The sequence below is a fragment of the Lonchura striata genome, chromosome 9 (genome assembly GCF_050655825.1).
Source record: "Lonchura striata isolate lonStrDom1 chromosome 9, ASM5065582v1, whole genome shotgun sequence".
In the NCBI taxonomy this organism is placed as follows: domain Eukaryota; kingdom Metazoa; phylum Chordata; class Aves; order Passeriformes; family Estrildidae; genus Lonchura; species Lonchura striata.
Genome location: NC_140711.1, coordinates 22,488,971 through 22,515,712, shown reverse-complemented (window position 1 = coordinate 22,515,712; position 26,742 = coordinate 22,488,971). Strand labels below are relative to the sequence as shown.

General features: G+C 46.5%; 1 protein-coding gene across 2 annotated transcripts in view; it reads right to left on the bottom strand.

The window, feature by feature from the left end:
• Nucleotides 1-26,742, bottom strand: part of DIS3L2 (DIS3 like 3'-5' exoribonuclease 2) — a 179,233-nt gene that overhangs the window by 27,002 nt on the left and 125,489 nt on the right. For both annotated transcript variants that reach the window (XM_085587227.1, XM_021544264.3), the window contains exon 15: nucleotides 10,012-10,091. In XM_085587227.1, the coding sequence (XP_085443353.1) occupies nucleotides 10,012-10,091 (80 nt within the window). The remainder of the gene's footprint in view (nucleotides 1-10,011; nucleotides 10,092-26,742) is intronic.

Below are 26,742 nucleotides of genomic sequence, written 5' to 3'. Positions count from 1 at the left end.
ATCCTGCCCTTTGCTGTACCCTTACCAGAGGCAGAGCTTCAACACAGCAATGTGGATCAGCCCCAGCCTGGCTGCATAGATGATGTCTTTCTGTCCTAATGATTCTTCCTAGGCATTAGCATAACATTTATTTCTATCTTGCCCTGCTCTTCCCATTTATCCACATATCTGACAAAGTCTCCTTCCTTTTAACATGGAAACATGGGGAAAGGAGAATTTCTTGCTGGAATTGGCTCACTCTGTGAAAGTAAAAAGATCAATCTAGATTCAATCTATCTCACTAATTGTTGGAGGCTGGAACTGACCTGGGGCTGGCCTGACTGCAAGTGAGTATGTGAGCACAGGCAGTCTACTCCCAGCTTCTCCTGCTTTATGCTGCAAACAAGTCACACCTGACTTCTTTGTCCATGGTGGACCCTGTTCACTCCTGTAACCTGGACCCTTGTGCCCAGCCACATGTCACCAGGCGGTGCCTGTCTGTCAGCAAGACTGCAAATGAGCACTGAGTTTAAATAAAGCATAAACCACTAATTAATGATAAGATGACTTATCCTCACCTCACCTTTCCTCTATTTTACCACAAAATCCTTCCCAGGAGTAATTCCAGAGGGGCTAAGCCAATGTGGTCTTCCTTGAAAGCCAGAACAACTATAGGTGTAGCTGATCACTAAATTGATTATGTTGAGATGAGCAGGGTTTGTATCAACTCTTTTACTACATCAGACTGTTTAACCTGAACTCTTTCAGAAAAATGAGACAATGCCAGAGATGCAACATGTACAAGAGCTCTGTCAGGGCTGGTGTTCACCACGGGGATGATGTGATGAGCAGTTGAGATGTCGGTCTCTGCTCAGCTCAGTGGAGACGGAAAGAAATATCTACGAGCAGCCCAGAGGCAGCTGAGAGCTCTGCTGTACAAGGCAGGAGTGAGCAGTGATCTGATCAGCAAGAGATGTACAGGAACTGCTCATCACTGCTGTGTTCAAGTGCCAAAGTTACTGGAGGAGCTGAAGGGTAGAGAGCAAGCAAAGTAGGAGGGAAAGTGGGAGATCCTGCATTGCTCAGCTCACCAGGCCAGTGCTCAGAGTAGTGTGGCCCTGCAGAAGCAGGAAAGCCAGACAAGACCTGAGCCAGACTAAAACCTAGGCTGGGCTCTGCACCAGCTGAATTCCATCTGCAGGTAATCATGACCACAGCAGCAGAGCTTTGCAGAAACTGAGACTTGAGTGGAAATTATAAAACTTCACTCCTCACTATTCCTTTCTGTTTGATGATGGCAAAATGCTTTATAAATGCTAATAAAAAAAGTCCCTGAGGAATTTTGCAAGGATTCTTGCTCTTTTTTGCTCTATGGAGGGTGGTGAAGCAGAAACAGACAACGTGACTTGCCAGAGACGAAGGAACAGCCTCTGAGCTGGGAGCTCACCATGGTGCTCCTACCCCATGTGTGGTGAGCTGGTGAGGGGTCCAGTGGGATCAACAGAGAACAGGACATTCCCAGAGGCAGAAAAAGCTTGCAGAACATCTTGGCCAGTAATGAGGCTGCTCATTTAAGAGTGCTGCATTTCAGATGAGACAGGTGAAGGACACAAAATTTAAGATGTTCAAAGCTGATCTGAGGAATTTCAATCCAGCTTCCATTAAAATTAATGGAAACATTAATGCAAAGTACAGTCAGATCCTCAAACAGGTCCTTTCCAAACCAGATCTTTCCATTAACTTAAAAGAAAGTTGTGCCTAAATCCTCTTACATCGCTGGGAACGTCTGAGACAGGCAAAGTCAGGTTACAAATCCATTAGGCTCCAGAGTGAGTAATGCATGGCCAGTTGAAAGAGGTGAAAGTGCTAAGCTGTAAAAGGAACCCCACTTGGGGTGACCTTGAGTGAGGAGCTGAGCACACAAAACATGCATGTGACTTGGAGTTCCTTTTTTTGATGGAGAAGAAGTAGGGAGGTGTGGAGAGAGTGGAATCCATTGCCAGACTGATGTAGCTGCTCTGAACCATGAAAAAAGAAAACAACAAAAACATTGAAAAAGCAGCAGGACCAAGAACAACACACAACAGTAGCTGGAAAAATAGAACTGGGACCTTAGTTGTTCAGGAGAGGATAGGAAGAGATAGCTCCACTCTCACCCTCTAATTTGTGAGGACATAATTTCAATAAGGTCCATGTAATGCCCATCTCAGCAGAGTATATGGAGAGAGAAGTGGTGTCAGTGCAAAACTGGTCTTTTACATTAACACAGAGCAAAGTGTCAGGGATTTAAAACTAGAAGGATTATTTCACTAGCTGATGCCATGTGCCTGGGGGCCTTCAGGTAGCTACTACTCTGTTAAAAAAAACTTGCAGGGTCTAAAACACATTCCAGAAGTGCATTTGTCCTTGAAAGAGAATTCCCTGTTCCTCTCTTGGCCCAATTTCCAGTTAATCTCCCTTGCCTTTCAAATGCGTGCTTTATTTCTAATCTGAACTCTTCAGCTTTCAGCCAGTAGCTCTTTATGAGAGAGCAGTCCCAGCTGGCTGACAATCCACCAGTTACTCCAGCTCACACTGCTGATGCCCTGGGGAACCAAGGTACTCAGTGCTGCACAGACCACAGAGGTCCTGCCTGTGGCAAACCAAAACCCTGGCTCCCTCCAGGCAGACGGCACAGTTCCAACAACAGGATGTTGAGCAGGAATGGGAAGTTTATCCCCAAGCAGAGCATCCCTCATCACAGCCAGCTCCAAGTACTCAGGATTCACTTCATCACCTTCAGTCTTACCCCACTGTCTGTCCCTGCAAGCAACTCGCCATCCTTTGTACCAAAGCACCTCCTGACAAAGCAAAAGAAGGCAGCACATCCTCTCACCCACTGTCCCAGCATTCCCTGCTTGTGACATCCCAGGGTGGCCAGCAAAACCTGCTACTGGCAGAGAAGTCACTCTGCACTATGCCTATACATTCAATGACACAAAGACTAGGCCAAAACAAGGACTCTGTTTCCCTAATTGTTTTAAAAAAAAGACATGTCTAGAAATCCTACTGGGAGAGGGATAGCTAGGGGGTCTAGTGATTTTTCTAGCCAGATCCCAGCTCAGGAGAGTGCCTTCCTTGACATAAAATCAATTCTGCAACTTGGGTTCATGATGAAATTGAGAGGTGCTTCTTGTGGAGGGGTGATTATTCATTCTTTCTCACGTCACATCTGTCCTCTCCCATGTTCATAAGGGCTAATCACAGACTCATCTAATTCAGGGCTGCTAAGAAACCCATATGCACAGGCTAGCAATTCGAGTCCAGATATAGCTCACCGCCTTGAGCATTAGTCAGACACACACAGGCCAGGGAAATGGCGCTGAAATGCTGCTGAGGGCTTTCAAACATATTGTTAAACAAAAGGATATGTAAACAGATCTCTGGGATGACACATGGAGACAGCATCTCTGACTCAATAACAGCTGCAGCTGATGCTCTCACCTACCTGACTGCCACCAAATACCCAGACACCTAACACTGACACAAGGAGGTTTTACAGCTCTTTCCCAAGCAAACATTGAAACAGGTTAAGATGACAAACTCATTTGATTTGTCTAGGGAGAGAAGAGAGGTCCCACATTCACTGGGATTTAAGAGCCCAGTCTTTCCTACCTCTTGTGGGTGGGACCACACACTGACTGCTCTGGAACCCTGCTGAGGATTTAAAGAGGGCTACTGGTCACTGTGGGATACTGTGTAAGTCACCAAAGAAAGCTTCAAACATTTGTTTGTAAGGGATAAGGTTATGTTCAAATCCCATCTGCCTGCTCAAGAAGCAGACGGGTTTTCTTGATCACCTTTTCCATTTGCATCCTCTTCATTGCACTGGCACTCCAAGGATTTGGCAGTTACTATTTCTACAGCTCTGATAGACTGGAAAACTATTATCAAGCAGCAGGAAGAGACAAGTCTGTGTCAAGAAAAGCAGCTATGTAGTACCTAGGCAGGGCCTTTTGCAACAGTCCTTTTACTCCAGCTAGGAATGGCCATAGGAGCCCCTCTGAAGGAAAGAACAACTCTCTGCTCCTCAAAGTCTCAAGTCTCAGAGGCTGTTCTGCAGCTAATGTCCCAACAGCTATGGAGGTGCAACACAGAGAACCGAGCTCATGCCTTAGGCAGGAAGGATTACATATCTTTCAGTTTTAAAGGTCAACCTCCAGACTTATTCTCCCGGACAATTTACCCTTTACTGATCCGATGCCAAAACCAGGAGGACTGGTTTATCTCCATGTACAGTGACAGAATAATTCACCAGCCTTGTTGGTAAACTCCAATGCTCACCCTTTGGCAGGTGAAGGGTGCACTTGGCAGGTGAAGGAGTGCATGTGTAAAGTTTAGTGTCAACAGTGAAACAAAAAACAACACATGGTATCAAAATAAAAGATGTAATATGCTAGCCTATATACTTTTTTTTCCCCCTGGTAATTGCAATGATTTTATTTTGTTCTGAAATCTGAACAAAGCATTTCACAAGTTTCAGGTGAATAACTGCTGCAAGAGAGCATCTGTCCAAGCCTGTGATGTCAAAGGACATGTACATGGATTTTCCCCATGAAATTCCAATCCACCAGGCAAGACAAACAGGAGAAGATGCCACTTTCAGAGACTCCTCTAGCCTTGCAGGCTGGAGTGGGCCACAGCATGATCACTAACTGGGAAATCAGATGCCACCCGGGGAGTTCCTTTACATCAACAGAAGCAGGGCTGCTTCACTGGGATATGTACCATGAAACAACCATGTAATAAGGCAGGTCACACACCCAGGTACTGTGTGAGCTGTGCAGCAGCTCCTTGTGCAAACAACCCACTCTGCAAGCCTCAATTGCTCAAAAGGAACAAAACATGGTAAACTTGCCAGCTCATTGCAGAACAATCAAGTCCATGCTAAAGTCCAACACATGAGCTGTACACCTGGGAAGTATCTCTGAAAACAAATCAGCAGCTGTGTCAGCTGCTGTACATATTTTCTTCCTAGCACTGCTAGTCAACAGCTCTTCTAGCAAAAAGAATAAACTCCAAACAATTCTTCTTTGCTCTTTTTCAGAAAAACAAACCCTCCCAAACCTCAACCCAAACTCTGTTTACACCAAAACTGCTGCAGTCCTGAATAGGAGCAATAAATGGAGTGAGCTAAAATGTTAGTGACAAATAACCCATTCAAACGATTCCAGCATATAATTATAGGTTGGCTCTCTTGATGTCACACTGGGTACATCACTGCAGATATTACATTCACCTTATGAAAAGATTGCACAGAGGAGCTCAATTGGTAACCCAAACAACATCATGTATCATGAGTCTGTCAGCATCAGGACTGCATGCACCCTGACATTTGAAGTCCTAGTGTTTCAAGTGATAATCCAATGTACCAGATATCACTGATCTCTATATAAAAGGGGGCACCACTTTTCCTTTCAACTGGAGCTGTTTTTCACTTCTCATTCTGAAGAGTTGTGTGGTGCTGCCCGCAAGTGGCTACACTGTACAGTAGCTCAATCTGCAGCACTCTGGGTCCCCAGAGAGAAAAAGTGATCAATACTCCAATGCTGCTTTTCTAAGAGGTCTCTAAGTGCTTCCATGCAAGATGCTGCTCCTCTGGGTTTTGAAATTACTCTGAAGAGAATATGAAAGACCCCACTGCAAATTCATAATCCTGACACAAACTGCAGCTGCAGCACAGAATTTAAATGAAATTCATTGGTGAGCTGCAAGCTGGTCTATTGGCAAAGGCGGAATCTGGGAGGTGGGGAAGGGACCTTAGAACCAGACCAAAACCTGGACACTGAGGGAGCAGGAAAATCATATTATAGAAGTACCAGCTGGGGACAAGAATGTGTCATGCTTGACAGGGATTTACACCTCCCTGGTGGGTCTGGGATGGCAGAGACCCTGAGCACTGCATCATCTGAGAAAGATGGCAGTAATCAGAGAGTCTTGGGAGGGAAGACAAAGGCATTTGAAGGATCAGACTTGCTGTGGGTAGCTGGGCAGAGCCTAGAAGGTCTCCAGAGAAGCCTCTGCATAGTGATGGTGAATGCAGAGAACAGATTGCATTTTCTATTTCTTGGCTACAGCCAAAAGACACTGGACTTCTTGGAATTAATTTCTTCCAGGGGGATCTCAAATTGGCTTTGGCTCTTCCTGCACACAGACTGGAAGAAGTCTTTCATGCTGAGCCGTAACCTTTAAGAACCTCATCATTCCTGCTGCCTGGCAGCCCACAGGAGCAGGACCAGGCACAAGGGCAGGCTGCCTTCAGAGTGGGCAGCTGGAGCTTCCTCAGCACAGCCCACAACACATTCCTGGAGCAGGGACCTGCTGAGTGCATGTTGTAGGACAGGATTCATGAACCATGGTAGATGTGAATTAACTTGATGGTCTTTTACTGCCTGGCTGGGTTTTGCTATTGGATCCTGTGCAAGATCAGAGAAATTCAGTCTGTGTCAAGTGACAGTGAAAGAAAGCCAGTCCCACTGTCAACACCTGACACGTGCCGTGTCAACACCTGACAGGATGTCTGGCAGGGCCATCGCCACTTGATGTCACTGCTCTAGGGCCATCTGAGGGTTGACAGCATGCTCCTGTTCCAAGTGTCACCCAGCACCCATTACTCTCTGTCTCTGTGTCACAACACAGTGCCCCCCTTGCAGGACAGCACCAGCCTGGGGCTCTGGCCATTACACTGATCTCCATTAGGGAGAATTTAAGCAACATGGCTTAAAAATGAGAAAGCACACTGCTTGCTTCTGTCAGGTCAAGCCACTTCCTCTGGGGCCAGGAAGGACAATCGGGCTGGGAAGGACTGGTAGCCCAGGGGATAAAAATGCCTAGGTCTGAGCAGGAGGAAGAGGAGAAGTGAAGTCCCCCAGTCTCATTCCTGTGACTGCAGGGGCAGTAACAGCCCCACTCCTCCATACAGCTCCAAGCTGCCACTGGGACTATCAAGTGCCACTGGATACCTATCTATTATAGCAGGGGTTGGAAGGGCAGGGCAAGCAGCTGGGTGTTCAGCACCTCTTTTGCCCTCAATCCAAGGCTTCCAAGACTTCTAAAGTTCCACTGAGTCCAGTCCACTCAAAGTGCTTGGCACCGAGGGTGGAGTGGGCGAGTGCTGTGCCCATGAATGTTCCTGTTCCTGTAGACAGGCAGGCAACAGACAGGTGACTGGAGGGGCAATATTTTCTTGGAAGGGTTTTATCATTTTAAAGGGAACAAATTCCAATTGATTGCCCTTGTAAGAGCCTGTATGGTACTTGCACTTCTAGCCTAATCAATAGAAATTTTAATTGCTCTAGTAATTACACTTTCAGCAATGCTGCAGTCCTTTGTTCTCCAAGCGGGAGACCAACATCTGCTGTTCTCCGGTGGCCCCGTCTGGCTGCAGCTTGGAACAGCATTTGACACTTGGAGAGGAAGGGACATTCCATCAGTGACCAGGGTGACACCAAACCTTGACACACACAGCCTGGCTGGAGCTGATCTCTGGGGCACCGGGTTCACTCCCCAGGTCAGAATGGGTTTCTGCCAGCCAGAATCACCTCAGCTTCCTCCTGCTAAAGCTGCTGCTCAAGAGCTTCACACACCTGATGCCTGCCATGAGTCTTTCCCTGGAGCAGATCCCAGGTCTGATGCTTTGCTGAGGGCACTGGGATCTAGGGTGCATATTTCCAGTCCTTTCCATGCATGAGCTTGCAGTGTGTCACCAGTATTTCTTCTCTGGGCTGTAAATGGCTCCAAAATACAATGCAGACACCAAGGTTATGTTGCTTTATTTTCTGGCTACATCTTCAGAAGGCAGAAGAGCTGTTACCCCTCAGTCCTGATTGGTACTGTCAAAGCCTAACTACACTTGGGAGAACACAAGCCCTACAAGTTACCCTGGAAAATTACTACAAAGAAGAGCCATCGTGACAAGTGCCATGTTACTGCATGGACATCAGATTAACCCTATGGCAGGCCCAGTGCTTGAGAAGAACAGTCTCTGCTTGGCTGAGCAGGAGCCACATCTGGTGTTTCCCAACACTATGCAAATTTAAAGTTCTTGTTGCTAACAAAGCTGCAGCACATATGAGCTCCTCCAAAATCACCCAGGGTACAACCAGAACCAAGCACATGTTCGGCTCAAGGGCATTTTACCTGCAAGAATGTGTCAGCCATAGCACAGACCTTCATGCTTCAGTTCCCCAGCCAAGGACTGTCAGAAGCAGTGGGCTGCACGCAGGGTTTAGAGGGTAAGCGTGTGTGCAAACCTAGCAAGGCTCTCCCTGGGACATGGGATCCTGCTCCCCCCAGGTTGGTCAGGCAAGCTATGAAATTCTAAGTACAGGGGCCTGCATGGAGGCGTAATTGCAGTTTGGATCTGTCAGGCACATGCAAAATCTAGATTTACTTGCAATTGCACTCATCCTGCCCACAATGTATTTTTTTCAAGCCACGATCCTGGCTGGCATGGCCCAGGGTGGCTCAGCTCCCATGCTTGCCAGAATCACAGGACACAGCCATACATCTCTCAATCAACAGTTGTTAACCTGACAAAGCTACTTCGTCACACACTGGGCCTCTCACAGCTAACAGCAAGGTTTCCAAGAAGAATTGCTACTGGCCTTAGCACTTAAACAAAACAGCTCTACTCATGTCCCTGGGGTTTCCTCAAACAATGGCAGAAAACACCCACTAGAGCCTGGGGAGAGGAGGGTCTGTGGCAGAAAAACCACAACTGCTGATTTTTGAGATACACACCACACAATCAGAAACACTGGTCTATAAACATCCTCAACGAAGCCCAGCAGGTCGGGGAGGTGGGGGAGGGTTCTTTTCCTCACTGTCCATTGTGTGCCACTGCCTTGAAAACCCTCAAAAACAGACGCTCCTCCCTTGTTGATCTGGTGCTTTGGCGCTGAGCTGCACCTTGCCCTGTGAGCTTGGTGGTGCTGGAGACACCAGCTCTGCTCATACAAGGCTCTGGGCCTGGGATACTCGGGATGGGACCATGTACCACGTGCTAATCACCCACCCATAGGCAGGAAGGAGTCTGCCACAAATTATCTCCTTTCTTGTTTAAATATTAAGATTTCTCAGCTAAAACACTGCTCTGTGCATTTGCAGATGTCCCTATTCCTTGCTGGGACTGCTCTTGTTGGCCTTTCTGTGCAGATCTAATTACAGACTGTTATGTTCATTGACAATTTCATATAGTCTCATTTTTTAGGTTAACTTGAATAACTGGCAAGAAGCAGAACTACATGGGTGGAGTAACAGGCCATGGATTTATGACATGCTGGTATTCAGGGCAAACACAGAAATATCCTGAACTCTGCTGCTGCTGTCAATTTGATAATGAGAATGTGATTTGAAATAAAAACATCTTGGGTGCCAATTCACTACAGCAGCTAGTAAAAATAGGCAGAATACCTAGAAATAGAGGACTCTGTGCTCCAAACACATCCAAAACTTGAATATTATATAGTATCTTACAAAAACAGAGCACGTAGCTGCACTGGGGCTATGGTACCACACAGAGCACTCAGTGAACCTCTGCATGAGCTTCAGCAGAGACAATAGGGTGCTCTGTGGGTCTAGCTAAGCACAGGTGAGGGCTCTGCTTTCAAGTGCTCTGCAGCCTTTGGGTGCTTTCCCCCAGGCCATGCTCCCAGAGTCACCCCAACAATGCAGAGTGTGAGCTGCAAACATCCCTGGGTAAAGCCCAGGTGAGCTCTGTCAGAGCCTGAGGTACCCAAGAGCAGGCCTTTTAGACAAATAAAAGCAGCTTTTAAAAGGTAGAGAAAAAAAAAAGGGGGCTGCAGGGCCTCGTGCATTTTAAAGAATCTGGCATTTACAGGAGCTGTTCCCAGTTTCAGGTCAAGCCTGAGGCCTTCTTTAATCTACTTTTAAGTGGTACAAGCAGTTGTGATCCCTTTGCCAGAAGGCAGGGCAGTCTCCTTTCACTGCACCTTCCCATGTTTGCTGCGTGTAATCTTCCACAGGACTTACCTGTTGCTGTCCCGGTACTGATAGATATAACAGCCCTGAGGCATCCCACTCTCCTGGTCCAAGGTAAATGAAAGCTTCATCTGCACAGAGGAGAAGGGGTGTGGGACAATGAAAAGAGAGAGAGGGAAAAAAAAAAAGAAAAAAAAAAAAAAGAAACATTTTAGGCTTTTGGTCATTACAGCAACTTCAAGCAAGGCTTGTGGGAGAAAGCTTAACTCACCAAGGCTGACACGCAAACACCGTGGCCTGGAACATACTGTGGGGTTCCAAACCTCAGGGAAAAGTCACATGCATTGCAGAAACCTCTTGCTTTTTCCACCCTTTGTTACTATAAAGTGTTCGTGGTTCCTCTGAAATGCACGGGTTGTAACAGCTGAGCCCTCCAAACCCACCCACACACACCACCCTTCCCCAGAGCGACTGCGGTTCCCCTCAGACACTACAGAAATGAGTTTCTCCATCGGCAGCTGTAGTTCCCACGAGTCTTTCTCTGAAAACTTTCCCGGCTCCATCTCGTTCCTCCAGTGCATTAGAACAGAGGAGAAACCACAGAGGGAAAGGTGACAGATTTTTCCTTCTGTGCAGAGTTATTAAAGAGCTGTTAAAAGGGTTTGCAGTTTGGATCTGCCTCCGGCAGCAGGCTATAATGGGACCTGGAAGCTGCTTTGGTTGCAGCTCCAAGAAGGCATTCAGCAAGGGTTTTTGGATTTCAAACACAGCTTGTTTTATTAAGGGGGAAAAATTAATCCTCTTTCAACAAGCAACAGAATTGTTCTGTGGGGAGACTTTTTTGCTGAAAATGTCTTCAGTGATTTTATACACTGAACTCCCTAGAAAACAGCATGGAACTGAGTTCTGCAACAGCCCTGCACATCCAAGCAGCTCCTCATTACCCTGGGGAAGGTCAGTGTCCCACCAGCTCTCACAGCCATGAGCCCCTGGGCTCAGCTAAAGAGCTGCAGACCTTGACCAGGAGCCAGCAGGGAGGGTAAGAGGGGCAACTCATCCTTTAGAGGAGGTAGCTGCTAGTCTTCATACATGTTTTTGGGGTGACAGATATTACTATCAGTAGGGCTGTTGCCAGTGCTGGATTGTGCAGGACTCTTGAAATGGTCTGGGAAGATCACCACAAGGGCTAAAAGTCAAAGGAGGTTTGTTACGATGAGCCCGACCTTTTTAAGCAAGGAAACGAGGAGCGCAGTGTTGAGCCACTGCATTTGATCACAGATTCCTCTCCTCTAGGCTCCAAGAAAATTGCTAGCTCAAATTAATGGCTTATTCAGGAATGTACACAGAATTAAAACATCTTTCTCCTGTAGGCTGTAAAGAAACTCTGAGTGCTGAATCACTAGACGATGCACTGATTTTCCCTTCCCTAAAGAGTAGCGAAGTCACACACTGTGCTCTCACTGACCCAAATAAAACTGCATGCCAAGAAATCATTGAAAAATTCACCACCTTGAATATTGAGTTAAGAACCAAGTACTAGGCTGAGGCCAAATTCAGCTGAGCTCCCTTGACTTCCACAGCTCTACCAGTGTAAGCCATTCTGAAACACAAGCTCGTGCAACACCACATAACATGAGTGCCCATGGCACACACATCACAGCTCACTGCACTGTCAAGACAGTGACCCCTTAACACTCTCCACAGCTCCCTTTCTTGCAAGCCCTGACCTTGCACCAAGCAAGATCATTCAGATCCACTTTGGAGAGCAGTGTTCATGGCAGGACCAGCAGGGCTGGCTGGGGATGCTTCTTCTGACCAAGATCCATGAAGCCTGACTGTGGATCCAGCCTCTCCAGATGCTATGATGGCACATGGCAGCTACCACATGGGAGCAGGAGATCATCAAGAAACAAAGAACCTCCCCAAGGGAGACAAGCAATCACCTTACTGGCCATATGTGACTCTATAAGCAGAGTCCCTGGTTTGGGGAACTGAAGGAGAAACTGGGAACTGACTAAAGCCATTTCTTCTGGGCCAGGTTTTCCAAAGCTTTCCTGCTAGAATCAGGAAGCACCTCTGAGGCCAAAGGGACAGCAGTTATCACAGACACAGATCCACCAGATCCTTTTCTTTGTGGAAAAGGCACTGCACCACAGAATCAGTAGAGATGAAGCACAAAAGGAAGTGCAAAATTTGGCAAAATTGTGGCTTTGGCAACTTTCAACAATAGTTTTGATCAGGACGAACTCAGGAGTGCCTGAATCTCTTGCTTGCAGCTCTCAGCCAAGTGGGCTTTGGGGTTGCACTAGCTGAGCATCTCTGGTTATGGCTCACCTGGGCATGGGTGCCCAGCACAGCTTAAGGGTGGAACCACCTCTGTGCAAGGACACAAGTCCAGGGGGAGGGAAGAAAGGAAGGAAGAAAGGAAAAAGGCTGGGAAGGAAAACAGCCTTGTTTTGACAGGCTGCCAGGAAAAGCCTTGGGGCAATCAGGTATGGGAAGGTGACCTTTCCACTATCTAGGGGGCATGAGGTCCCATGGAACCTGCCTATCCAGAAAGGAAAGATCACAGTTCCCAAAGATAACGGGTTTTCAACTTTCTGTTATTTTAATCCTTCTTTGTCTGCTCATGGTATTCCAGACAAATAAAACACACCCTGCTTGGCATGCTCAGCCATTTCTGCATCACCTACCAGTGCCAGCAAGGCCTGGACAGTGATTATACATGGCTTGACCATCTGGGTCAATGCTGTCAGGCAAAAGGATGTTGCCATCACCCACAGTGACATGAGGACCACACTCAGAGAAAGGTCAGGGTCAGGCTGTCACACCGAGAGGTGTGTAACTAAAGATCTGTCCCAGCAACCAAAGCTCAAGGCAGCCATGCTGTCACTGATTCACAACCCATGTCTTCTGCAGATCTGCCCTGCTGATGCACTGTCATGGTCATCCAGGAGAGGGGAAGAGGGGAGCTGTGCTTGTCACCAGGAGTCCTTACAGACCCCAAATGAACAGTCAAGCTCTGACTATGCAACCACCAGCAACAATCTGGCTGCCTTTGCTCCTTTGGTGGTATTTGGCCTCTGCAGAGAGCACAAAGCCCTCAAGCAAAACTCATCACAGGGTGGAAAGCCAGCAGGTAAGTCAGCTAGGGAAGAACTAGCACACTGGGAATGCAGAAAATATAAGCTTCCTGCTAAGCTTAACAAGGTTGTCCACACCCACTCAACATCTTGCAACTGGGTCCTCTCTGCCACTGGAGCCTCAGGAGAGCTCCACTGACCAGACTGTCACTTCTGCACTGCCCTGCTCACTGCAAAGGCACTCATGCTTCCCAGCACACCAGTGCTTTGGAAGGTCAGCACAGATTTTTTTCTCTCATGCTAAAGCTAATCTATGAAGTGCCTGCTGCCACAGACTTTGAAAGTCTGTGGCAGCAGAGCTCAAGTGTCCTTTCCCAGCTCTCTGCACCCCTACAGCACTGCTTCTCTCTGGTCCTATCTTCTCCAGCAGATGCCCTTTCCTTTTGCCTTCACTCACTACACACAAAACCTCTGGTTACTTCTGAATCACAGAAGGCTGCAGGGCAAGGCTGGGACAAATGTCAGGAGCTGCTCGACCACTTCATCATTCTTCTATCTGACTTTTGCAGCAAGGTTACAAGATATCCAGAACCTCCTGCACACACAAAGCCCTACAAAACTAGCAACATTTTACAATTACCCCTCTGGCACAGCTTTAACTCTTAACCAATTTGACAACATTGCTCCAACATCACATTGCTGCTTTGAAGCTCCTTTTTGTGTGTGTCAGTGTTCCTTGTCAAAAGAAGCTTGCTGTAAAGCCAGCAAACAAGCTAATACCACAGCACAGGGAAAGGCACTGCTCCCAAGAATACTGTATTTTATACCTGCAGGGGCAATGGGGGACTGAAGTTTCTTAGAGAAATGCACGTGCAGGGCGACCCCCATCACAAGGGAGGTTTATCAGATCAAGGGATCTTTGCCATTAAACATGTGAAATAATTTCATTTTACTCTGCTGGGCTTCCCTGGGAGAGGAGGGGGAGAGCAAATTTCCCAGCATGGAACTGCGGTGTGATTTGGCTTGCACTGCCCCCTTTGGTTGTGCAGCCCTGGAGCTCACATGCTAATAAAGATCCCTTTCCACTCCAGTGGCTCTGCACATAAAGAAGTGTTCAGCATGGTGTGTGCATGAACTCAATGGGAAGGGGAGCTGGACGGCAGCCATGCTGAGAACAGAGTGCTGCCTACCAGGAGAGCCCCATCAATAATTGAGATGTCAGAGACACAGGGAGGTATATGAATAAGAGCTGTCAAAAGGAGTAATTTGGATCTCTTTGGATACAGTGATGGATAGGCTCACTCATCACCAGACACAACTGCAATACACCCAAACAGAAGAGGAGCAAAGCACTGAAATTCAAAGGGGCTGGGGCAGGTTTTTTGATGGGCAGTATGCTGTTGACTCCATGGATGGGAGTATCTCTTTTAAGGCACCAAGCAGGTGTGAGCACACTATCCTGTGACTGGTCAATGGAGCAAGAGAACATACACACAGCACACAGAAGCCCTCACAGATTCCTGGTGTAGTTTGGTGGCACATACTGCAAGCTCAAGGTGAAGGTAACACTACCTTCTTGAGGAAAGCCACTTCAAGGAAAGTCATCTCCTGAGCCCACAGCACTGAGGGCTGTGTGCACTTGTTTGTACAATTACCCCACTCTTTGGATTAGTAACATACTCCAACTCTCTATCCCTACATCCTTAAATTCAGCTGAGGATGCAGCTGGCTGACAGCAGGATGCTCCTTGTTCCCCCATCTGCCAGACACTGACGTGCTTCATCTGCACCCAAAGCTCCCATCCCACCCTCAGCATAGGTGAGCAGACACTAAACCAGTGCACAGATATGAGACACCAGTGAAGCAGAAGAAGCAGCTGCCCCTCAGTGCACTCTCCTGAGGGGACCCCATGCCCTGCTCAGGCAGACAGGCCTTGGTGAGGGTGTCAGGGAAGCTCCCTACATCTTGTGGCTTCTTCCACCAAGCCTAAAAAGAGATTTTCAGAAAGAGTGAACAGTGTTTTACATTGTCACGACCTCCAGACTTGCCTGGGTTTCGGTGCAGCCAGCAGCCATCCTCATTTTAAAGAATGTTTTAGACCTGCAGCAGCTGGAGGCTCAGTGATGTTATAAAGCCTGGTAGCTCCAACAAGAAAAGAGCATGAGGAGCACTGCTGGCTGCTGAAACGCTGCCAGTCCCTATATTGACCTGGCTGAGCAAATTCTGCATGCCCCTTGAGTAAAAGGCTTGGCTTGGATCCTCTGTTCCCAGCCTTGGCTCTGAGCATCAAACCTTTGTCATGAGATGAAAAGTTTTCCCCACACATGCACTGTGTCAGAGAGGTATTATTGGTTCAGCCGAGGAACCAGGTCAGATCTGAGCTCTCCCAGTCGCGGGGCGATGTAAGGCCAGCCTGGGTTGGAACCGGTCAAGGTAATTCCACTGATGTGGGGGCATTCAAGCAGAAAGAACTCACCCAGGGCAAGGAGGGTGAATACGAGCTTCAGAGGCAGAATACAAGCCTCTGAGACAAAAACCAGGGAACTGGATCTAAAGATCACACTGAAAACAGTTTCCTGAAAGGCAGGGCTTCTTTTTCACCCTGGGCACTTAATCAGTTTTAACCCCATTTGCATGGAGGTCTAAAAAGACTGGTATCTGCTCTGGGTTGGAATAAGGCTCCCCTCTCCAGCTCTAGAAAGCTTTTTAAGAATAAACTTAGTCATCAAGCAGGTTTTTATGCCCCGCCCAAACTTCGGTTTTGACCCGAAAAAGAAATAGTCTTGAAGTCCTGACACTCACTTTTAAAACCACAAAAAACGAGCCATGCTCCAGTAACGTAATCACAGAGTTTTCTGGCACCTCATCCCTTAAAAATACATCCATCTGCCTCCACGCAGGCCATCAAACTCAATCTTGTTCACAATGGATTTCCCAATTCCTGTGTGCTGGAAGCACTGCAGCGGTGCTGGCTGTGCTGGCTGGATGAGCCCTTACAGCAGCACAGGCTGCAAACCTCACAGCTGTGTTTTCACTTAAAGAAGCTGCTCTGGAGACCAGGGCACTTCTTCCATGAGCTTTTCTATTTGTGCTGCAGCTCAAAATTGCTGGAGAAAGACCCTGGGTAGTGGATGAAGAACATGTGGTAAGGACAGGATGGGGGTAATAAAGGACAAACCAAAAGTCCTACAGTGGAAAAAGGAGGAAAGACAAGGAAACTTGCTACCAACTCAACAAGTTACTTCTCACACTGGGTTGGAGCAGCCCTTTCCTTTTGGCTTTGTAGACAGCAAATATTTGGCCAATCTCAGCACCTGATTATGGGACTGCTGCTGTCACTGGTTGAAAGTCATGAATTGATCCTAAACTGGTACATCACACCTACTGCCTCCTCAGTGAGGCTCCTTCTCCCCATCCCTACAAGCACAATTTCCAGGTGAAGGTTTAAATTCTCTAGGAGGTTCCTGAAGCTGTCCCTGCTGCCCCATTTCCTCAGCACATTAGCCAGCAAAGTGCCCCTGTTAACAGGCCACAAGATCCATGCATGTGGCTAAGGTCAATGTCAAATCAAACCCCAATCCAGCCTAGGAGAAGGACGTGAAACACATTTGGGGTATTACTCTCATCTGAATCCCTCTGCTTACTTTTATTTTAAAATCCTATCATTTACTTAGCTGCTGCCTGCACTATACAGCTGCATAAAACATGAGAAAAGCCAGTGGATTTCAGACATGGCAGATGGAAGGGAGAAGAGAGCTCTTCCCTCTTAAATTAATCTGGAAACCCAAAGGTTCCCAGCCTGGAACCCAAAGCCACAATAAACTATTACTAAATTATCCCACAGGCTGCAAGAGCTCTTTCTCTCCAAACATCAGCCCTGGGATGCAGTGAGGGGGTCTCCCTGTCACAGAAGTGAAGTCACCAGCACATATTCCCTGGCACACAGAGGGCTGCCCTACTGATGGCTAGTGCCCCCCAAAACCTCTGCTATGGGTGGTTGAGCAGCACAGCAAACCCAGGAAGAACTGTGGCTAGATCCTTTGCAGATGCTGTTACCAAAATGGCAAGCTGGCACCACACCCTTGGCTTTTATGTCACAGCTGCAAGTCAAAGCTGAAGAGCCTTACTAGAAAGACAGGGCATGAGACAACTTTCACCACTTGGCAAAAATATAAACTGCAAATGAGTTTATTTTTAAGCATTCACACTTGCCTGCATCGGAGGTTTCGGTTGCAATCCACAGAGAAATGGATCCAGATTTATTTAGAAAGAAGAGCTGAATACTTCCGCTCATTTTATAAACTGGATGAGCTCATTCTCTACATGCACGATTAGGAAACCACAAAACTAAAATACAGATTATACAGTTGTGAAGAGTTTGAATTTGTGGATTAAAAATACCTTCTTCAAAAGCTAACAAATTGTGACACTGCACTGCATGCCCTAGACCACTAGGGAACTGTCAGTGAAGTTAAAAGTATTTTCTACACATATACCAACTTGAAAACAGAAGCAAAACATCCCTAGGAAATGCCACATTAAAAAAATGTGACACTAACAAGACACATGCCAAGTTTCACTGCTTGGCTGTTTCATTTTCTCTTACTCAGAGCTTGTCTCCCAGCCTCCCTTTAAAGTATTCCCAGCTCTTTTGCGACTCCCAGTCCCATCTATACTCTGACAAAAGACAGTTTCACTGATTTCACCTTGTGCAGTAACAAAACCCTCACAAGCTGGGCTTTGCCAACCTCAGTTGACACAAGAGATTTTGAGCGGCAGAAAATTCTTGCATTTTGAAAACTAATGATGACTGCAAGCTTAGTAGGAAACAGTTAACAGGGGAGCAATTTCATCCTGCCAAGCCCCAGTTGGTCAGTCACAGCCAGGACCTGAGGGTTCTATGGGACCAACACCAGCTTTGTCACAGGTTCGGTGGTGCGGCTACCTTGAGCTGACAGAGAAAAACAAAGCCTGGTCAGAAAGAGATCCCTAAGGCATTTCTGTCCCAAAACGTTATGTGAGAGCTTGAAAGAAAAGCAATTGGTGTGTTCCACATTTGCTTTAGATGAAAAGTGAAACAACCAAGTAGAAACTCTCTCTAAAGTCCTGCTTGGTATGCTGTTATTAGAGGGTACAACAAGGTAACAGGTTATTATCCCAAACTGCTATTATTTCAGACACCTGACAGCCACGTCTGAAAACAGGTCTTAACTTACTGACTCCAAGTTTAAGCAGCCTGAAGTTTAACTTTGTGCTTGGCCCTGCTGTTTTGTGAGAGCCCATGGTCAGTAGAGAACAGCACTGCAGAAGCCAGCAGCTCCCAAAGAAAGGTACATCCAGTCCCTGCTGGGTGCACAGCTCTGCTAAGGCACACAGCACCACAAGGGAAACACGGTGGTGCCCCACAGGCAGTTTCTTTAATGGAAAGCAGATCATGAACACCAGAAATATTAGATGAAAAATGAGGGGAAAAACAGCCCTTCCCAAAGCACCACACAGTCTCTGAGAGCTGCCCCAGCCTCACACCAGGAACAGAGCAGACAGCAATGGTTACCTGGAGGAGGATGTGACACTGTGATGTCTTCAAATGGCTCAAAGCACAAGGAAGGCAAGGTAAGAGCTGTGGGTGCAGATGTGTCTGGGTACGTGGAGGAAGAAAGGTTTGGTGTCTTTTACTGAACCTGACTATAGCACAACTTTCCCTCAGCCCATGAGCCCTGGAGGATGCTGATACATGTTTTACAAATCAGCCTATTTTGTGTCTTCCCTGTGACCATTTTGTGCCTTCCCAATGTGCCCGGTCTTTGTCATTGCTACTGGGAGGATACAATGAACCGAGGGCAGATCAAACACAGCAAATCCTATTTTCTTAAGTTTGTTAATGCAAACTGCTTCCCTTGCTAAGCCAGTAATGGATCTGGGAGAATCCAGAAGCACAGATTAATTCAGCACCCAGGTACTGCCTCATGCCTGGAGGGATTTCTGTAGAGTCCCACTGGAAGACAGATAAAGTTTGTAATACACTCCATATAAGAGATAAATCCATTGAAATATGAACAGCCCCTATGCTTACATGGAAAGAGCTCTACCAGGTATCAAGAGCAATCACAACAGTATTTCTAGGTTTAGTTATATCTGCAACTCATTAACTGGGACTGTGAAGAGCAGAATACCCTGATTACACCACACTGATCTCAGTTTGACAGACACACCATTCTCCCCCATCCATTTGGGTGCTGCTATGAATACCTGGCAGTCCTGAAGTCCAGACCTAGTGCTGCTGCCTCAAGCTTTGCTCAGTCCCTGGGGACAACCTGGACTTCCTTGCAGTGTGTTACAACCTGCCAGGACTGCAGGCAGCTGTACCGTGTCCTTAGCCAAACGTTTTACCTCCTGACACTGTTACAGCACGGGGATGGGAAGACATCTCCTGCCATACACACTCAGAGCTGCAGAGCATCTCCTAAGGCTGCATGCCACAGAACACCACTCCCCATCCCACCATGGCAGGGCTGGCACCCTCCTCCCTGGGTACAGGCCAGCCGTGTGCCATGACCTCCTTTCCCTGACTTCACCAAAATCCCATGGCATGTCTAAGCACAGTTGCTCAGTGCATGAGTAGGAGATCCAAAGCCTTGCAAAGACATCCCTCTCCATTCCCATGGACAGCAAGGGCTGCTGCTGTTAGCACAATGGCCGGGCCCCCCTGGGAAGAGACTGGCTGTGGCGTGGCTGAATTCTGGCAGCAACCTGCTCCCATCCACATTTTCCTAGATGCTCCAGGCTCCTCTGTCACAGGAAAAGAAGGAAGCAGGAGTGGACAGTAGGCAGGAGACTTGACCAGTGGAACAGGTAGCCTGCCCTCCAGCTAGCCCATGGCCAGCTGTCCTCTGGCTCCAACACATCTGCGCTTCAGCAAAGAAGCAATTTCTGCATGTAGGCACTTCAGGAAGGGCTCTGGCAAGGTTCACACTGAAAAAGTGTAAATTCTATGGTACTTTTCTAGGGCCAAATTGATGTCAGACCCATGATGGTGCTGTGGATCTCTGGGTTGGAGTGTGGGGGTAGGATCAGGGAATCCTCTTCCAGTGCTAATGCACAGCAGGCTGTTACAACCCTCTGTTCTGCACTGTGATGAAACATATGTAAGGGGCTCAACATGGTTTATGTTCAGTAGCTGTGGTTTCCAAGCAGTATTGCATTTCTTTAAAATGAAGATACATAGTATTTTAAAACTATTTTTAAACCCAGCCACAGATCTGCAACCTTTTACATCATCCCTCCCTCCTTCCATCAAACCTAAAACATAGCACACAGTCAGAGAAGACCAGCAAGCTCATGTGTGAGAACTTGGCTGCAGGGATCTCGTGTGTACCCATGCACACTCATTCACAGAGGGAAACTCAAAGCTGTAATTCAAGTACAATCTGTGTTAAAGATTATCCAGGATGTATTCCACTATTTACAGGTGTGGGTACCAGCATTCTGTATGCAGGGCAGAAGAATCTAAGAGCTGAAGCAAAGCGTGAGGTTGCTTATTCAACAATCTGCCTCAGCAAGTGTAAGGTTTCCTTCCTCTAGTTCAGCATACAAGCAACCTGATTGTGTATCACCCTAAAATCTCATCACAGCCTTCCCTTGCCAGGACTGCTCCCATCCACACGTAAAGCAAGTCACAACACAACTGAATCTCAAATTCCCCTTTTTAACATACCCTTCCACAAGGCAGTATCAGCTGGATCAGGGAAATCTTACCAAAATCCTTAGAAATTACGTTTATAAGACTTCTGCAAAGGCCTGCTCCCTAGAAATGCCTGTCTGCTGTGAAAGACAGCAGCCCTTGCACAGCTCTCTGAGTTTTGCAGTAGTCTTGCATAAATCAGGCTTTTCAGTTTCCCAGCTTGATGGACTTGGGTGTTTGTTGGGTTAATTTTGTCCAGTCAGCCCTGGAACAGGAGTTGTCCATACCAAAGCAGTAAGTTTTAAAGGCAGAAACCAACACCATATTTTACAGAGACAGTCAAGTTCTTAAAATTAGTTATTTATTCCAACAATATTAAAAGGAAACACACCACTTTCTCAGTCATTTTTCCATTCGTAGTATTTTTATTTTTTTTAAACCCATGAGCCTAATCCCTAATTTTCTATGGAAAAGCTGGAAGGAAAAGATCACAGGGAAGAAGGATCAGCCTGCTAGAGCATCCACTGTGCTTGCTCTCCCTTTGGAGAGGTTGCTGGGCTTATGGTTGAGATTATATTTTTTAATACTTTCTGAAAGTAAATAAATAAATAAAAATCTTTCTAGGCATCGATATTAGCTTGTGAAGGAGACCCAAACAATACACGGGAGGCTAGAAAGAAGCCAGTAAATTCTAAGGGTGTAGAACAGGAGAGGGGATTAAGCCTGGTGATTAAATTAGGCGATGCATGAATACATTCCAATGCACAACATCACTCAAGCACTGGACAAAACATATGGCAACAATGGAGAGCGCTGCCCACGAGGTCACCTTTAATATGATTAGCCATGGACGCCTGAAAGGAGATCTCCCGAGTACCAGCGTGGTAACCCTGCTTTGTGCAGCCTGGAGGAGCTCCCTGTGAAAGCCTTTGAGGCTCCCCGAACCCACACAAACGGCTGCTGTGTGTTCAGGGATGTGCCCAAGTCCACTGAAAGCAGGACACAGACAAAAAAAAGAGCCTTGAGGCCGGGCGAGCATGCTGAGAGTGGTTTTTGTTCCCCACTGACAGGGCAGCAGCGGGAGCAGTCCCCAGGGTGTCCTGCCTGACAGCTGGGTCACCACACGGGCTCTCCTGTTCCACTTGGACTTTTCAACTCTGCCGTCCCGCATTCACCGGCACGGCTCCTCTCTTTGAAGGGGGAGAAAGCGCCTCATCCATCACTGACACCAAGGCAGTTAATTCACTTCTTTACAACTGGAAAGGCTTTTGCTGTGAGCAGGAGGGAGTGCAGGAAGAGTAATGAAATCCAAAAGGGAGCCAAATGATGCTTTCCTCTGCTAGACGCCAGCGCTGGCAGTGCTTGCTGCTGGCACCATCCGTGGTGGGTGAAAGGAGACTCTTTTGTGGTATGCCATTAGCTACATCCAAGGCCCCAGTTCATGTTTACCACAGCCACTGCGTTACTTCACTTGGTATTTTTTTCCAGTCCTGTTGATCATACTGCAGAACTGACCGAGTCCGTTTGGAAGCCTTGCTCACAGAAAGCAGAAACAAATTACTTTTTGAAAAGATTTTTTTTTTTTCTTTTACAAACCAAACCTCAAGCTCCTTTCCATAAACGCAACCTAAAGCTGAAATCCTCACTTAAAACTGAAAAGCAAAGGTCCATGCTTGGCTTTGCCCACACTCAGCTGTGCCACTCGCCCAGAGAGATGCCACAAGCTATGGGAGCATCCAGCTGCGCTGCCCAGACTGCACAAGAGGGCATCTCATGCTCCAGCACTACCCTGCAGCCCCAGCAAGTAAAACCCCATCACAACTGCAGCCAGCAGGTTGTCACAGGATCACAGAATATTCTGAGTTGCAAGGGATCCACAAGGATCCCCAATTAAGTGAATGGCCCACAGGGGGATCGAACCTACATTATTACCATACTCTGACCAAATGTCCTGTCAACTGTAATGGGAAGAAACACTCCATGACATCAAAGATAATCTTGTGTGAGTCACTCTGCATGACAACCTTGCTGTAATCAGGTGAGCCCTTCAGACTGCTGAACTCTACCCCAGAGGACCTTGGCACACTCAGCTGAGTTCCTCACAAGATTTCTCCAGGCCTTTAGCATTTCAGATTCCAGGCAATGACTAACTGGGGACACGTGAGGGACAGGTCCAACGGCAACTTCTTTCACACACTTTGTATCTGTATGGCTAGAGGGTGAAAGCTGTGGAGACAACCCCATTGCTCTGGCTCACAGGTCCCAGCAGCTACAAAGGCTCAGTGACAAAGCAGCAACAAACACTGCACAGGACTGCTACCAGCTGAGCTCCTGCTACTGCCAGGAAAAGGATCATCTCCTAAAGCCCTTTCCAGTTTTACATTTCCAGCATGCCGTAACTGCAGAGCCTTGACACAACACATGCCAAGCACTGCACTGTCACAGATGACATTCAATAAGCTGGGAGATTCCTACCCTCTCATACCATAGAGTCACCTTTGATCCTTCTAAGAGATCTCTTAGACTCTCATGGAATCTGACAAGACTGAAGATCAAGCCAGTTTCTAATGAGACAAGGCAGATTGTGCAGCTGCACACTAGTTCCAAAAACATTTGGGACAACAGGTACATGAAAGGTTTGGAGGTTTTTCATTTCAAACAAACAAACAAAACCCTTCTCCAAACTCTTCCCTCCTTCACAATAAAATTAATGACGGCTGGGAGAAAAGCCTGTGGTATCACCCATTTCTCGGCCATTCAAGCTCTTTTCAGTAAATCTTCCTCCTCTGAGCTGTGTTTTGTACCCAACTCTGTGCTACCACTATGACAAAGGCTACTTGTAGCAAAACCACTGATCCTCAGTGCTGGGTCTAATGTAAGTTACAGACAATTTTCCTGAAGGGAGGATGCCCAGGTGATGTTACTTTGTCCAGCTGCTTGGGGTTGGGGCAAGTCCTCTGTCCCTGCAGAGCTCAGCTGCAGGTGGCAGCTGTGAGCTCTGAAGAAAGAAGGTCATCCAGTTCACTCCTGAGGAGTATCCATGTCTCCCTATGCACACAAGGACAGGTTTGACAAACCTCTGTCTGCTGGATTTCTTCATGCCAAGAAAAACGTACAACATCGTGTTGGTCCTAGCATGTGAAGAGCAACTGGCTTCTGTGCTGGTCCTGGCCTGTAGAAACTACATTAGAAAACCATATTTCTATCTGGCATCTCCCAGTGCTCATTGTCTGCCCTAGTCTTTATCTCAGAACGCCTGGGATTCTGAGCAATAGCATTCTTCCAGCATGGAGAACCTCAGAGTACTCTCCTGCACTCTTTTAAGGAAAGACACACCTGTTTACTATCTCAGCTGGTTGCAACAGCACCATGTTCATGGTCTTTAAACTGATTTCAAGGAACCTCTATAAATGCTTGAGAATCTGAAGAGATGACCACACTGCCAAAGGGTTTCAAGGCTGGCCCTCTGAGTAAAGGATATTTGTCAGCAGCTCCCCCTGGAATAATGTTATGGATCCACCTTTTACTCCTACCTAAACATGAGAAATCAGTAACTCCCCAGCTCATTTAACCACCTGTATGTTGCCCACTGTCTTATTAAAAAAAACCAAAACAAACAATAACCAAACAGCAAGGCAATGTGAGCACAGCATTCACTTTCAGTAATGTTTGAAAAGAATAAAAAACAGAGAGCTGAAGTGAGAATTCAAAACCTCAAAGTAATTTCAACCATACATACACGAGTAGGGAAAAGTTTATACATGATGCAACAGAAAAAATGACTCACTTTCTGAAATGCCAAAGCCTGTTTTAGTTCATTTTGTCTTCTGTACCTGCTAAACGCATCAATGACTGAGAAATCATTCAATAAATTGCATTTTTTCAAATCCCATTTTAGCTATTTAAGCATTTTATTTCCCAGTATTATAGGTCAGGTTCCACTCTAACATGCTAATCAGAAATAAAGTGCAAGCTGGATCAAGGGGTTTGCTCCTCAGAAAAGCAAGGATAGTCTTGAGATTAAAACAGAGACCTTGAAATTGAGGTGAAACTACAACCCTGAAGTTAATGCAAAACCTCCTGCTGACTCATGGGACTGTGAATTTTTCAGCATCACCCTGAGACACGCAATAAATGACAGCTCTGCAGCCCTCCAGTTCTGCAGGATCAGACAGATCAAACCCATGACAGGGCAGGTTTACTTCAACTGTCAAGGATGGCACAAATTTAATTCTGTTCAGGCTAGGCTGATGTTTTATAAAAAAAGCCAAGAAAAATTGACTGCTTGGTTAGTTTGTATTTCTGTGACAGAAACAAGTTTTACAACTCCAGTTAAAAGAATTACCCACAAAAACCCCTCTACACTGATTTGGCATGGCTGTTTTCTTCCAGATGTCTCAAGTCCCTCATGCCACTCAAGTTCAACAAACTCTTGAGGCTTCTTTCTCACTGCCTCTTGCTTAGTTTTCAAGTGACCACCAATTTAATGGCAGCGCATCACAGATGGGCAATGGACTGTGGCCAGCTTAGTTGGTAAACAATTAGCACAAATGCAAGATATTAGCTATCAGATGAGATCTAAAATAGAAGTATGCTTCTTTCAGAGGGCAAAGTTTAGTAGTGTTGGCAGGTTTAAGGTGTTGACAGTGCAATAACTTGTGAATACACATCTTTGGGGGGAGATGGAGTTGTGCCTCAAGATGGAAACAGGAAACTACAGGAAATGTGTCTCCCACCAGTGAAGGTAGAGCTGCACAAAGGAGGACCACACTCAGGGGGGAGGTCTTCCTCAAATCCCAACTAAGGAATAAGTGCAATGTGGACCAGCAACCTTATCTGAGATGTTCATGCTCCCATTTTACTCAATTCCATATTCAGGGGGAATCCATACTCTGAATTATGTTTGTTTGCTTAAACAACTTCCCTGTTACCACATGAAGATGCAGAAAAGGGCAAGATAAATGATCCAGACTACTCAAGACAGATTCAAAGCCACTTACTTTCAAAACAAACCCAAGAGGTTGCTCAACAAAATGCACTCCACATGAATCACTGCAAACTTTAACAGGACATATAATTTCAGAAGATGTGAGCTTGCACTTGGAACATTTAAAGATAAACCCAAATGTGGACTTTAGGCACTGGTTTCCTCAGCTGGGGCAAGATCAGCTCTGCCCTCAGCTCAGCTGCTGGGATCTTGGCTAAGGCTCCTGTAGTCTCATTTCAGAGGGCTATGAAAACCACAGGTGCTTTCTGAGCTTCTTTGTACTTCAGCATCCATATGCTACGAATGACAAAAGATAAAACATCCCAGGACTCAGGAGTGATCATGCCCAGAAACACCTGATAAAATGAGTTGTGGCCATGCAGTTTTTCCCTTCTCACTTTGGAATTGAAATGAGAAATCACAGAACTGTAATGTCAGAATCTTTCATCTCCTTCCAAATGTTGTTTTTTGTTATTATACAATTAGCCTTTCTTCTATATATTGTTGGGTGAAACTGAAATGGCTCTGACGAAGAGCTGCTGCATCTTCACCTATGGCAGATTGATCACATTTTCAGTTATATCAGTCAACACCCAGTGACTCCATCTAAAGAGGATGATGGATTAGCCTTGCAGTCAACTATAATTAATACCTGAAAAAAAACCCTTGTCAAGTCTTTGTTCAAATACGTGATAAACAGAATCTGGAACAACAAGAGACTTTCTGATGACGTCTGTTCATCACCAGGGAAGAAAAACACCATTAAGTGGAGGGTAAGACTCTCAGAGCAAGGATTGTTTCCTCAGCAGAAAATGTAAAATAAGAATTTCCTCCCAGCACTCACCCCACATGCACCTCTACCCAAACATGTTTTCCTGGGTTTTATTTGTCTTGCTAACAGAGACACTGAAGAACCAGTTTGTTTCTGCTTCATCAAGAACTAGTTTTTCCATCCTGTACCTTTTTCAATATAGCCAGCAGAAGCCACTACATTCCCTATCAATCTCAAAAATACCAGTGAGCAACTTGCT